At 48.6% G+C, this 14,761-nt stretch overlaps 1 protein-coding gene across 1 annotated transcript in view; it reads left to right on the forward strand.

Moving 5' to 3' along the window:
• Positions 1-4,507: 4,507 nt before the first annotated feature.
• The window catches only part of MB21D2 (Mab-21 domain containing 2), an 82,566-nt gene continuing 72,312 nt past the window's right edge, over positions 4,508-14,761 (forward strand). Inside the window, exon 1 of the mRNA XM_084638432.1 lies at positions 4,508-5,058. Within this exon, the coding sequence (XP_084494558.1) occupies positions 4,854-5,058 (205 nt within the window). The 5' untranslated portion in view covers positions 4,508-4,853. The remainder of the gene's footprint in view (positions 5,059-14,761) is intronic.

Below are 14,761 nucleotides of genomic sequence, written 5' to 3' on the forward strand. Positions count from 1 at the left end.
CCTCTCGAGGTCCCTTCCAGTTCTATGATTTTCCACCTACCGGACTTGGGCGGGGAGGAGCTTGGGGTTTCTGCCCTACAGTATGACAGGGTGGTAGGGCCCACAGGAGGAGCCTTGCCAGGGCTCGGGGCTTCGCCCCACTCTCGCTGAAGCCCTGAGCTCCAGCAGCTGCCTCCCCTGAGTGTGAAGCCTTGCCCACCACCCTGCCGCAGGGCAGAAGCCCGGAGCCTGGGGTAGATGTGCCCAGCTCTGGAACTTCTGAAGATTATCTCATGCGACTCGGAGGGGCAGTACGTCTGGCCACCCCGGATACATACAGCACATAGATTTCCCAAGGGGCTGGTGCCTCCCCTGGGAATTTCCAAAGGGTCCGCAGTGAGAAGTGGGTGAGCCCCTGGCTATCGGCCCGACTAGCAGGGGGCCCAGTGGCAGGAGGGAGACCCCCTAGAGTGCTGCTCTGGCTGAGGTTTAATTACAAGCCCGAGTCCTGGGACCCATCTCCGAGTCCCTGGCCAGGGCTGGTCCCCGGCCGGTGGTGAGCTCGGGGCTCACCCCTCTCCTTGCCAGGGTGGTGCCAGGGATTTCCCTACACCCTTCCCCCCACCCCCGAATTTCCCCAACACCCCCTCCCCCCAGTTTTGTGAACTAGTTACATGCAGTGTTGCCAATTTAGTGATCGTTTGGAAATCTGAATTGAAATTGAAACATTAATACACACTTTAAAAGCATATACAGTGTGTGATAAAATATGTGTATCTGAAAAAGTATAATAGATTTTAAAAGTATGAATACAGACTAGCTTCCTTGTACAGCGTTTGTTTTTATGACCATGTCAGGGCATTCATTTCGGTGATGTTGGCCAACCTAATAATTTCAAATGATGATTTGTAAGCAAAGTGTAAATGAGCTCTCCCTGACAGCTAGTGATGAGCTGCGGGGAAAGGCTTCAGGACCAGATTGAATTTACATCCACACCTCATCTACCCAGGTATCCAGCAAACAGAGCTGCCTTGCCCAAGTGATAGATTTTGGCTGGGGTTGGGTTACAAATCACTTGAATGCGGGGGCGGGGGGGGGTGGTAATGACATGTTGTTGTTCTTATTGTCTGAGTAAAGGGCAGTAGAACTGTCCTGAGCCTCTGCTGATTGAGGGCACCAAGAGAGAGGGTGGGGACAGGTGTTTTGCTTGATGGTCTGCGTGAGTCACAAGTACGATTTGACCTGCCCCTCTCCACTGTTTAAAGACAGAGCTGATTAGGCTCCATAGAGAGTCTTTTGTTTTAAGTGATCACTACAGCATCCGAGGAAGTGAGCTGTCGCTCACGAAAGCTCATGCTCAAATAAATTGGTTAGTCTCTAACGTGCCACACGTCCTCCTGTTCTTTTTGCGAATACAGACTCACACGGCCGCTACTCACTGCAGCTGAAATCACTGATAATCAGGTCTAAGTGCTCAGACCGGCGGGGGGACAGCGTTTCTGTGGCAGAGACGGCCCAGCCTGCACCAGCAGCGCGGTTCCCCCTCTGAGAGCTCGGCTGAAATCACGGAGAATCAGGTCTAAGTGCTCAGACCGGCGGGGGGACAGCGTTTCTGTGGCAGAGACGGCCCAGCCTGCACCAGCAGCGCGGTTCCCCCTCTGAGAGCTCGGCTGAAATCACGGAGAATCAGGTCTCAGGGCTCAGACCGGCGGGGGGACAGTGTTTCTGTGGCAGAGACAGCCCAGTCTGCACCAGCAGCGCGGTTCCCCCACTGCGAGCTCGGCTGAAATCACGGAGAATCAGGTCTCAGGGCTCAGACCGGCGGGGGGACAGCGTTTCTGTGGCAGAGACGGCCCAGCCTGCACCAGCAGCGCGGTTCCCCCACTGCGAGCTCGGCTGAAATCACGGAGAGCCGGTGGAACCTCAAGAGACCCACTGGCAGAGGTCACAGGGGCAGGTGGCAGCCGAAGGCGACGGCGCAGGGCCATGGGCCACAGCGCGATGGAGCGAACGGGGGCACAACGAACAACAGCGGCCAGAGCGAACCGTGAGCCGCTGGAGGAACGAGCAAGGCGCCTTCTTGCCCCCGACGTGGGAGGTGAACTCATGTGAAAGCACCTCTGAACTCTGAGTCCCCACTGACCAAGGACAACACCGGTGAGTGTTCAGGAGGCTGGTAAGAATGCTGGAGACACAACACAGTTCATGCGAACCAACATGGCCGCGGCATCCTACTTTCTATAAAGCAAGAGATGCCGCACACTGCGAACTGTTGGCCAAAGTTAAGTGCATTGACACTTGTTCATCCTGAAGTTGAACACTGGTTCCAAACAAGACCAGCAAATGCTTGTTATCTTTCTGCAAGAAACTCCGCTGACCCGCTAGATGCATGTTGTGCAACAGTGAAAGATTCAACAGTTGAAAAAGTGAATACCTCTCTCACCACATTCAAAAAAATTGCAGACATGGCTAATAAATGCACCGATGCAAACAGGCATCAAGTATTAAGTCATTGTGTACGTTATCTTGATGTCAGCGGTAGGCCAGTAGATGCATTTCTAGATGTTCAAATTACAGAAGACACATCGGCTGCATCTGTGACAACCCACATCTTAGAGTTAAATGCTTGTCAATTGGACCCCAAAGAGATGGCTGCTTGTGCATTTGATGGAGCTGCAAACTTCTCTGGAAGACATGGTGGAGCAAAGCTTTGCTCAGAGAAAAGTGTAACCCTAGTTTCTCCAATACACACTGCAGAGGCCATCTACTCCAAGTAGCACTAGTACGAGCTGCAGACTCTTCAAAAGACATTTTAAAAGCTATAAATTTAATGTCTTCATTATATTCTTTTTTCAGCAAGAGTCCAAAAAGAATATCTTGGACAATATAGAAGATACACTGGGACTGAAGTTCAAATTAGTCCAATCTGGGAAAACCCTCTGGCTTTCTCATGAACGATCCCTGGCTGTTGTCTTAAAATTACTCCAGCCATTATTACTGACTTTGGAAAGTATCTACCAAGATGCGATGGAGCTAAGTAGTGAGGCTGGTGGATTACTTTTGCTACTACGTTCAGAGAAGACTATTGCCATTCTCTCTCTTGCAAGTCTCTTCTTGAAACCACTTGGGTCACTAAACAATGCCATCCAGGCATCTGCTACAACAGTAGTAGATCTTTGTTCAGCAATAGAAGCTACATTTGGATCAATCAGAGAGCTATCCATTGAAAAAATACTGGAAGAAGCAAAGACTTCAGTCCAGAAGTTGACTAATGAAAGCATTTATATTGAATCCTTAAGTGAAGAGGACAAGAAGTGTTTGTTAAGACAACTGAAAAAGTACACAGACTTGATTCTTAAAAATCTACAACAGCGACTTCCAGATTCTGCTCAACTGCTACGTAGCTTTTACAGATCCCTGTCCTATAAAACACCGACAGCTGAGTGGAGTGAGGCACGACTAGCAATGGGGCTGCCATGTGCTCAGGACGGAATAGAGAATTTGAACACACAGTGGACGATCATACGACAAATGAATGAAGATTTGACTTCAACCTCTTTTTTATCATCGCTAGTGGCTCGACCCAATCTTTGTGCTCTGTTTCCTGGGATGAAAGAAGTGGGAATTCATCTCTTGCTCCTCCCAGTCACAACAGCTACAGTGGAGCGTTCTTTTGCCTCATTGAATAGAATTTTGTGTTCTGAAAGAAGTCGCCTTCTGCCTGATTATGTGAATGAACTAATGAGCATATCACTTGAAGGAATGGAAGTACCAGACACATAAGAAGCCACCAAAGATGAACGCATTGCATTCAAGAAGTTAATTAACAGAGTTGTGCAAAATTATAACAAGAAATCAAGAAGGATGTAGATGTCGTGCTTCATAGAAGGCTTGAGTAACCAACTTTAATTTGAAAGTAGCTATGCTTGAACAAAAAAAGTCAGAAACAGACTTCAAAGAGAAACAGCAGAACTAAAATTCATTTGCAAATTTAACACCATTAATCTGGGCTTGAATAGGGACTGGGAGTGGCTGGCTCATTACAGAAGCAGCCTTGCCTCTCCTGGGATTGACACCTCCTCCTCTGTTATTGGGAGTGGGCCACATCCAGGGGGCTCCCATTGGCCCTGCCAGCACTGGTTCTCCACTTGTGAGGTAACTCCCTTCCCTTCTTCTGTCAGTATATTGATGTCTGCGGCTGTAACTTTCACTCCATACAGCTGAAGAAGTGAGGTTTTTGAAAGCTTATGCCCAAATAAATCTGTTAGTCTTTCAGGGGCCACTGGACTCCTTGTTGTTTTTGTGGATACAGACTAACACGGCTATCCCCCCCCCCCCATTTAATTTGTGTGAGGCTTTTAAAACGTGAGTTAAAGCTAATAAAACGGTTATGAAACCTTTTTCAGTTTTTACTAGGGGTGCCATAGACCCCCCCCTTCCCCTCACAGTCTCACCCCCCCCATCAGCCCTGACCCCCCCCCCCCCACATTTCAATTCCTGGGGAAGACACTGGGCGGTGCCCTCGGGCCGGGCCAGGTCTGGGGGCGCCCGCCCCGCTTTTCAGGCCGCACGGAGCCAGCTCCGGAGGAGCCGCCCCGCATCCCGCGCCCCGCCCCGGGCTGGATTCGGAGCAGGCGCCGGCGTCCACACGGGCTCGGCTGGAATCGGCTCCGCGGCGCCGCCGGGCTCGCGTCGGCAGCGGCAGCCGCTTGTTGCTCTGCGCGCTGGTGGCTGTCACATTGTGTCCAGCTCGCCCGCTCGCGGGGGGGGGAGGCTCGGGCTGCCGAGCTCGCCGCCGCCAGGGGAGCCCCGAGCCCGGGCCCGCCGAGAGAGGCTCGCTGCTGCTGCTGCTCCGGCGTCTCCTGTGCACGAAGATGGCGGCGCCGCTCGCCAGCAAGCCCGGACCCCTGGGCGCTCCCTGCAAGCCCGCCGGCCCCGAGCTCGATTTCAGGTCCGGAGCCCGCACGGAGGAATTGAACAAACTCATCCAGGAATTCACCAAGCACGACCAGCGGGAGTACGACGACCAGCGAGCCCTGGAGATCCACACGGCCAAAGACTTCATCTTCTCCATGCTCGGTGAGCGGGGGGCGTGGGGGGCTCCGGACCAGCCTGGGCTGCGGGGATGGGGGTCGGGGGTTGATTTGTTGCAGGTTGAGGTGGTGTCTCCCCCCCCCCCTTTTTTTTTTTTTTTAATTAAAACTCTCTCTCCTGTCCCCCGTGCGAGTGCATGACACACCTTCCTTCCTGGCGGTAGGTGTGCAACCCCCGAGCTGGTGGGGGGCTGATTGAGATGCACACTCGTGGCTTTGGGAGGGGAGGGGGTGAGGCGAGGCCACTCTGGCGCTCCCTGTTATTTATTTATTGTTCTTTTCATGTCTGGAGGCTACTGATATATTTGCAGGTCACGGGTATAGTTGTAGCCAGATGGTTTCGTTGCTAGCACTCTCCCATGAGCTGTGTTTCTAGGCTTGGTTGCAAAACTTGCTAAGGTATAAATTATCCTGTGGAAGGGACCCTGGCTGCGCTGGAGAATTCTAGTTTGCATGTAACTTTCATTCATCACGGGTGGGGGGATTCTTAAATGATACTAAAACAAATGGCAAACCACACCACTGCTTAAATCACCCATGCTGTTGAATGACAAAAGAGTTAGCACAGATGAAATGCAGAGTGACTAACGTTTTAACTGCACCTGCAGTCACTGATGAATATTTACCCTGCATTGGTTAAAAATTATTCATCTGAACAGAAACCTTTAAAATAGGAAAGGATCCTTTGTAATGGACCTTGAAACCAAGCTTTCAGGTTTACATCAGCGTCACGAGCATTTTTTCATTAAACTGACAGAAGAGTGAAACATATATTTGGCAGGTTCAAAGTTTTATCTGATATTCAAGAGTCTGGGGTCAAGCCATTGAAATAGAATGTAGGGTCAATAAATAGCTCTGTGCTTCAAGGTGTGTCTCTTTCTTTCTCTCCAGTCCATAATATATGTAACTAAATAGGTAAAGTACATATGCATGTGTGTGGCTGCACAGAATCAATTTATTAATAATTAATCTATACTGCATTTGTATATGAAAACATGCTAGCATATTCCAGAAATCGCTAACTGATCACTTCCTCTTTTGTCATAAATGTACAGTGCTTACATTAAACAAGTGACTACCTGCTGAACTCTGGTTATCTAGGATGACTAGCTAATGAGTAAACGCTTGCTTTGGGATTCAGATAGTCAATATTATCATAGGGCCTAATCACATCAGCCACACTATCAGAGGCTCGTTCACCTGCACATCTACCAATGTGATAGATGCCATCATGTGCCGGCAATGCCCCTCTGCCATTGGCCAAACCGGACAGTCTCTATGTAAAAGAATAAATGGACACGAATCAGACGTCAAGAATTATAACATTCAAAAACCGGTCGGAGAACACTTCAATCTCTCTGGTCACTCGATTACAGACCTAAAAGTGGCAATTCTTCAACAAAAAAACTAAAAAACAGACTCCAACAAGAGACTGTTGAATTGGAATTAATTTGCCAACTGGACACAATTAATTTAGGCTTGAATAAGACTGGGAGTGGATGTGTCATTATGCATCCAATGAAGTGAGCTGTAGCTCACGAAAGCTTGTGCTCAAATAAATTTGTGAGTCTCTAAGGTGCCACAAGTACTCCTTTTCTTTTTGCGGATACAGACTAACACGGCTGCTACTCTGAAACCTACACAAAGTAAAACTATTTCCACGTGTTTGTTCCCCTCCCCCCCCCCCACTGTTCCTCAGACGTTCTTGTCAACTGCTGGAAACGGCCCACCTTGATTATCACTACAAAAGGTTCCCCCCCTGTCCCCCGCTCTCCTGCTGGTAATAGCTCACCTTACCTGATCACTCTCCTTACAGTGTGTATGGTAACACCCATTGTTTCATGTTCTCTGCATATATAAAATCTCCCCACTGTATTTTCCACTGCATGCCTCCGATGAAGTGAGCTGTAGCCCACCAAAGCTTATGCTCTAATCAATGTGTGAGTCTCTGAGGTGCCACAAATCCACATATTTTTTTTCTTTTTCATGTAAGGCTGGAGAGAATGTAACTCACTAATTTTGGCTTGAGAACAAGGGCAAAGCACTGAAATGCTGCCTGGCACGGGTTATAACCGCGGTTTGTGGGTGGGTTTTCTTTTTCCTGCTTCCTTTTTAAAAACAAAAACAAAAAACAACCCCTCCCTGCATGGAATTCTGGCCCCAGTGAAGTCAATGGGAGTCTTGCCATTCTCGCCAGTGAGGCCAGGGTTCCACCCACTATCGTGATCTGACAAACCTCTCCGCTGGGATTGTGTGGGGAAAACATCAACAAGTAGAAACGAGTGACCGCCTCACAATAACTTGTCGGCAAAGCTCTTTGGTTTGTAAATAGCAACAGCATCTTTCAGAACTGCCAGACCATGCAGAAGAGAACACCGTAGCCTTTCTTCGCCTTTACGTCTCCCCTCCCCCAGGCAGACATTGGGTGTGAGTACAGAAACTCGCATGGCACCACACCTTCTAGTTCTTCCTAGCCATCCTGACGGCCAGCTGCTCAGGATAGATCAGAAACTCTTGGATATTTGGTGCTTACACAAATTAACAAAGCTTCACTGCCCATATAATGCCCAAGGGGGACTGCTTCAGCTGTAATTGTGGAGTCTGAAATCTATCCGAATATACATCAATCGCTTTCTGTCAGAATGCTGCGTGTACAACTCTGCAGGCTGAAGCATGCTGTTACATACTGACATGGGGTTTTCACAGAAGCTATGTTCTCTCATACGTCATGTTGGGCAGGTTTTGCTTGAGTCCCATCTTCAAAATTAAACCACTTCCAGTGGAAGGAATTTTGCCAGAGAAAGGACTCCAGGCCCAGACCCCGTGGAAGAATACCCTCTCGCATCGGTATTTAAAAGGTTGAATTTCTTGCTTCCCTGTCCCATACCCTTTTTCTCCCTAGCTATTGGACAGCTGAGCTCTGGAAGAGTTAATGAACTGCTGTTCTGCTACCTCAGACCTGGTACCGGGGTCCCAACAGCCCGTGTCCCCAAACGCTAGGGAAGATGTTTGTAGCTGCAGCCTTCTGACTCTGACCTAGATGGAGTAGGCGTTTGGATTGTGGTAACACAACTCGACGCTTTCCCAAAGAGCTCGCAGTCCTGTTAATGACGTAGCACTGAAAGTGTGCGCGCGGGGGAGCCCCTACTGGGTAAGTTTCCCTGTTTATGCTGAGCGTCACTTGAGGATTGTTTGAAGTTTAGCTGCATGGTTGTATTTTCTGTTTAAGTGACAGAGATGGGTGGGGCTTGCATAATTAGGGTCCTAAATGGGGAAAATTGGGGAGGAAGAATGGTCTTGTACTATTGGGACTTTGGAGATCAGGGTCTAACTTTTAGCTCTACCACTGACTTCTGTGAGACCTTGGACAAGACGCTTATACTCGCTCTCAGGTCTCTGTGGATAGGTTTAGGAAAGCAGTGGTTCCCGACCTCACGGTGCTGTTGTGATGATGATTTCTCAGTGCCTGACAAGTGTCCTGGATACTGTTGTGATGGCGACCACATTAGTATCTAGATAAAATAGTCCTATTGGGGTGTTCATCCAGGGCGGGACTGTTCCCTCCAGAACAGCTGGAGTTGTGGTTATCGCTGCCTCCTACGTTTGCCAGAGCGGTTCAGTTCTTCTTTTGTTCGCAGCCCTTTGCGTAGAATCTTCCTTGATCCACAGCTAATTCCTCTCTGGGGCCTGAATAAAAACGTGCCATGATGCCCAGATGTGCTGTGAACTGTTAAAACCATACGCTGAGCTCTTGGGAACAGGAGTCCTGAGTACGAAACCAAGCTCTGACGTTCCTAGGACTGCGGCTGCCGCCTCAGACTAGCCTGTGGTTGGTTTCTTAGGGGTCCTGACTCTTAGATTCTTTTCTTTCTAAGGGTGCTGACAGCCTTAAGTAGATCTGTAACTGTCCCTTTGTTCCAGGTGGGCATAGACTTGCTCATAGCCATATAGAGAAGGGGTGCGGGGTTACTCATGATGATCCTTTAGTGAGGCCATTTTCACAAACCTTGACTGTTTTGCTTGTTGCCTAAATAGGTCTAGTCTCCACAGGAGGGAAGGGACAAAACCTCAGCTCCACACAGCTTTGGGGTGGGAGGGGGGTGTGTGTCCGTGCGTGCAAGTCCAAACGTTGCAGCCTGAGTCTATTGACAATCTCATGGGCGTTCGAAAGGGTGGTGGTTGTTCTGTCCTCTGACACTGGGCAGGTGGTCGGGCGGGTAAGATTTTCCGAAGCAGCTCATATGAGTTTGCAGGCTGAGTCCCAGTGACTTTCTGTGAGCCCTTTGACCTTGTCTACGTTTACAAGGGCTTGCTGGGATAGATGTACTGAGGGAGCTATACCAGAAAACCTCCCCAGGGGAGAGAGACAGCTTATCCAAGTGAAAGGACACTCCTGCTGGTGTGACTGTAGCTACACCAGGGCTTTGTTGGCATAGGTATATTGGTTAGAATGGTGGTCTTGCCACACCCTGTGGTCCCGTCCCGCAACTCGCTTCTAACAAGCACAGCTAGGCCAGTAAAATTGTCTCATGTAGATCCTGCCTTAGGCTCAAAGATACTTCTGTTAAGCACTCTCGGAAATGTTACCCACTGTCTGTTGTAGGTGAGAGAGAGACTTTGATTGTGGTCCTGTACTGAGGAGCAGAAATAGCTACCAGAGTGGAATGTTCTCTCTGGAGTCAAGATTTTGTTCCTCCCTCTTTTGCAAGAGAGGCCAATCACGATAGGAGCCTACCGTACTCTGAGGTCTGTATTACTAAACACCTCTTACTGATGTGCCTCTGTGCTATTGCATACATACCGCACAGCTGTTAAAAATAACCTTCTTCTGCATCACAGTATCCTTCGTCTCTGGCTTTTGCTGGATCCCTCTCCCTGCAGGCCCTGAGTGTCTGGGTTTATATTTAAGGCTGTCCCTTGGGTGCAGAAAATGGTAGCTGTCTCCAATACAAAATCCTGATGGAAACAAGGCATAGGTAGCTCGTACCTCGATGTAGCTAGTTGAAGTCAACCCTATCCTTATGCTGCCCCCCCTCCGGGGAATACTGTGATGTGGGCTAGTCAAGATTTAAAAGACGTGGCTTGTCTCTTTTATCTCAATATAAAAACCCTGCACCTTTTGTGCAGTGAAGGCAGCCTGAGAAGCTTTATCCTACCTGCCTCTGAGACAGGTGAGCGAATGAGCTGGAGAAGTCACTCGGCTACTATTTTGAAACGTTAGGTGGTGGTGCAGGCGGTTTAGTTTAATAGCGAAGAACGTGTCTTCCGGGCACAAAAATTCTCAAGGCAGGGTTGTCAAGAACTTGCCCAACACCCGTTCTTAAAGGCCGGGGAAATATTTGTAAAGGATTTTGGGAATTCTTGCCAAGCCTAATTATGCTTTAAAGGCAATTGATAATTATGTTCCTACAGAAGGATGGTAACTAGGATACGTGAATTGTTTTGTTTTTTTCTCTTCCACGTGACTTTGCATGAACACCTAGCGCGAACGCAGCATAAACAAGACAGATGCGATTAGCAGACTTGGAATGTTTCTAGCCTGGAAACAAGTTGTTCCGCTTGCTCTTAGCCAGCTGGTTAGTTTTATTTAGTAGATCCAAATCAAAGGGGCAGCAGAAATAAGGAACATAAGTGGTGGAGTTGCTTAGGAAGGGGGGTGGGGGGTTAAACTTTGCAATTCTAGGAAACACTTCCACTGGAAGATTTTTTCTCTAGTATGCAAAAATGTCTCTCTAGGAAAGCTATTGGTGGCAGCTCTGAAGCTTAATGGGCATTTCTGGGGGCTCTGCTCTGCAGCTTGGCCATTATTTCTCTTGTTAATCACTGCAGAGGAGACGTTAGATTTAATTCTAGTTTTGAAGGTTTTCTTTTCACACATTCAGACCAATGCAGTGTTCCTGCCGGTCCATACAAGATCTGGCAATGTGCAGGGTTTCCTTCGGGGTCCATGGCTATAATTGCACCCCACTTCAAAAGTATTTTACAATCGGAAAACGGGGCTCTAGCCAAATTGCAGCTTGTTTGTCACAGAATCGTAGGACTGGAAGGGACTTCAAGAGGTCATCTAGTCCAGTCCCCTGCACTCGTGGCAGGACTAAGTCCTCATAGTCATCAAGTGACCACAACCAGAATTGTCTGTCCCTCCTCAGACTCTCAAGCCCCCAAACACCGGGGAGACCTGGGTAGTATGGAAGGCAGATTTGAACAACACTTACTTTTGACTTTGCAGACACCAAACCTCTGCTTGTTTTCCCTATCACTGAACCCTGTATCAAGTCCACGGACAGGTGGTATCTAAGTTGTGTCTAAATCTTGCCGATTCCATCTGCATAATGTCTCTGGGGTCTTGTCTACACTACAGAGAAAAGTTGATCTAAGCTACGCAATTTGAGTTACAGGAATAGCGTAACTCAAGTTGACATAGCTTAGATCTATTTACCGCGGGGTCCACACTACATGATACTGACGGGAGACACTCTCCCGTTGACTCCCCTTACTCTTCTTGATCCGGTGGAGTACAGGAGTCGACGGGAGAGCCCCTCACGAGCCCCGCTAAATCGACCGCTCATGCATAGATCGCTGCACGTCGATCCCCCAGTGAGTATAGACAAGCCCTAAGGTACAGCCTTTACTGTCCACCCACACAGCTCAAACTCCTTGTCCAGGCTCTCGTCTCCTGTTTCAATTACCACAACATCCTTTTCTCTGGCCTTGACAAATGCAGTCTTGCCCCGCTCATCCATTCAGAGTGCAGCTGCGAAGATCGCTTACGTAGCTTATGGCTTTGAGCATGTCACCCTCTCTGCATCTCTCCACTGGCTCCCTCTTTCTCGCAGCAAACACAGATTACTTCTTTTCGCTTTCAAGGCTCTTCACGGGCTGTCTTCACCCCACCCATCATCACTCGTTCAGCATTGAGATGTCTACTCTTGCCTCTGATCGGCCCATGATCTCAGCCTCCGTCACTCACTTGTTAAATTTTCAAGCAAGCACCATCATGCTTTCTCCCATGTTGACCTGCAAGCTGGTGAGGAGCTCCCTGTAGGCATCCACGAAGCTACCTTGTTATCCTCCTTCAGATTCCTCCTGGAAACTCTCCGTTTCCATGATGCCTCCAAACAACACGACAGTGGCTAGGCTCTTGGTGTGCTGAGGCCACTGCGTCACATGCTGACCAATGCTGTCCCGTGTGCGCCTCCATCCATCTGTACCCATCTGTTGTCTCCTTTTACTTAGGTTATAAGCTTTGGGAGAGGGGACTGTTTTTTTTTCTTCTGTTTGGACAGTGCCTAGCACAGTGGGGTCCTGGGCCATGACGAGGGCTCCTATGTAGTAGAACAATACAAATAAACAGTGACAGCATGTCCACTTGGAACTTCATGGCAGCAGCAGCAGGGGTAGAATCCAGATCCCACTGTTTTTCAAGCACCATACCTACCCTTTGACCTAAGGAAAATTGCTGTTGGCAATATAGGGCCTATGCCCCAGAGTTGAGTGATTCTGATTGTGTCCAGGAGACGGCAGCGATAGATGCTAGCCTGTTCATTGGAATACATAGCTGACATTAAAACAAATCCTGGAACTACCAAAATGAGATTAATGGTTTGGGGAGGAAAGAACCATATCCTTTACAATTCTTCAGCCCTTCTTTTCAAGCAGGAGTTCCTTCCTGAGCTAAACTCCCCTTGATCTGAATTGGTAAGGGGGCGGGGGAAGGGGAATCACGTTGCACACTTTGGAAAAAACCCACCTTAATTCTGCCCCGCTCTTCACCACCAATTGCCTACCATTCATCTAGTAAGGAGATACATCTCTCTCTCTGGGCAGTGTTTTTTTTAAATAGCCTCTGTTTATAAATGAAAATGTAATAATCTTCTGTTCGGTAAAGAAGTTATGTGCTACCTTAGTTGAATTATTGGGGCACTGTGCGATTTGCGGTTTGTGGGTGTTCGGGGCCGTGTGGCTGGAGTGGATTGGGAGGGACGGAGCCAGGTGGCTGCTCATTCTGTGGCAGACCTGGGGAGCTGTGACGGGCACTGTTGCACGGGGGATATCTTTCAGCGTGGATGTGCGCACACCAGAGCTTGCTTACTGAGGGAGGATGAATTGTCCCAGCTGGCTGGTGGATGGGAAATGACTCTTGGGCAGATGTATCAAACCGCCAGCCCCAGGACTCTGATCTGTGGGTCTGTACGTGCAGCGATCTTGAGTTTACCTGGCCTGATCCCTACTCTGCGTGTACTCCTTTTGGATATATCCTCTCTCGTTTTCAAAGACCTGTTTCAGTGGATCTCCTCTCTGTCTTCTGCAGTAGCTTAAATTAGAAGGAACAAACCTTCCTTGAACTGATTTGTTAAACACACGCGTCAAAGGTACCCTTGATGCTAAGTGAAGTACAGTGGTCTTATTAATGTGCTGTCTTTCATCTGTCAGACAGTATGATTTAGTCTAATTTAGAGCATTAATTAAAGTACAGTTCATGCACTTCGTGCTGATTGGGCTGGTGCGGAAAGTACAATGCTCTGAATGAGGAGCGATTACTTAATGTTAAGATGCAGAAACCACGAGGCGGGGATCTGGACTAGCTTTTCTTCCCTCCTGCTCCTTTCCAGGCCTCTTTGGAGAGGAGGCTGCTAATAGTGCTGTGCTGCCTGGCTTCCGGGCATAGAACAATGGAGACTGATGACACCAACTTGAATCACTGCTTCATAGACTGTAGTTAAGGCATTGGACTGGGAATCCTCAAACCTGGGTTCGGTTCCCAGCCCTACCCTAGTTGGGCAAGTGCCTGAGTCTATTGACTTTCAATGGGATTGGGGCATTTTTGGAAACTTTACCTGTCTGTGCCTCAGTTGCCCGTCTGTAAAATGGGGATAACAATTCTTCCTCTACTTGTGCAGCCTGTTCGGCTTGGTAGTGTCGGGCTGGCTTGGTGTGTCTGTGTATGGCCTACTGCAAGGGGCTGTCATCTTGGTTGGGGTCTCTACAGGCTGTTGTAATGTCAGAAATGAGATGCAACTGCAGGAATATGACAGTTGTGGCCCAGAACTGCTAGCGACCATGTTCCAGGCAATGTTGAAAGGGAATAACATTTTGAAGACTAAGATCATGACCTTTAAGAAGAATACTTCAGTTTGCTGTACAATTAGTCTAAAATACAGCAACTCCACATTGCATAGCTGCAGGTCTTGAGCAGTAGGACACTGTATGGCAGTTCTTTCTGCTAAGGCTGTGGTGAGGCCATATCTGGCTTAGGGCATGCATTACTGACCAGCCAGCTCCAGAAAGTATTCAAAGAAACACTGGAGGAAGGTACTGATGCACCCTCCTTGTGTGCTGATCGAGTGGCTTGGCCTCAGAGAGAGGTTACAAAGTGACCTACTTATTAAGGTCTAGCAAATAATCCTAGATCTTATGCAGTAGGTTCCCAAAGCTCCTTACAAACTGCAGTTAAAAGTACGGTCCTGGCTTCAGCTGGAGCTGGTGTGGAATGTGTGGGTCCAAGCTCACAGAGCAGCAGGGAACAGCAATCTGGGACAGAAAGTGGTAACTATCATATATTGTTGAAACCACGGATACCGGTGTGGGTAACCACAAGGACCCAGGAAAGAGTGTGATCACACTGTGTGACAAACTCGCAGCCTGCAGCTGTGATTTGAGATATGAAAAGTGGAAGTGGTTGAATGTAG

Source organism: Lepidochelys olivacea (genome assembly GCF_965140295.1).
Source record: "Lepidochelys olivacea isolate rLepOli2 genome assembly, chromosome: 9".
Taxonomy (NCBI): Eukaryota; Metazoa; Chordata; order Testudines; family Cheloniidae; genus Lepidochelys; species Lepidochelys olivacea.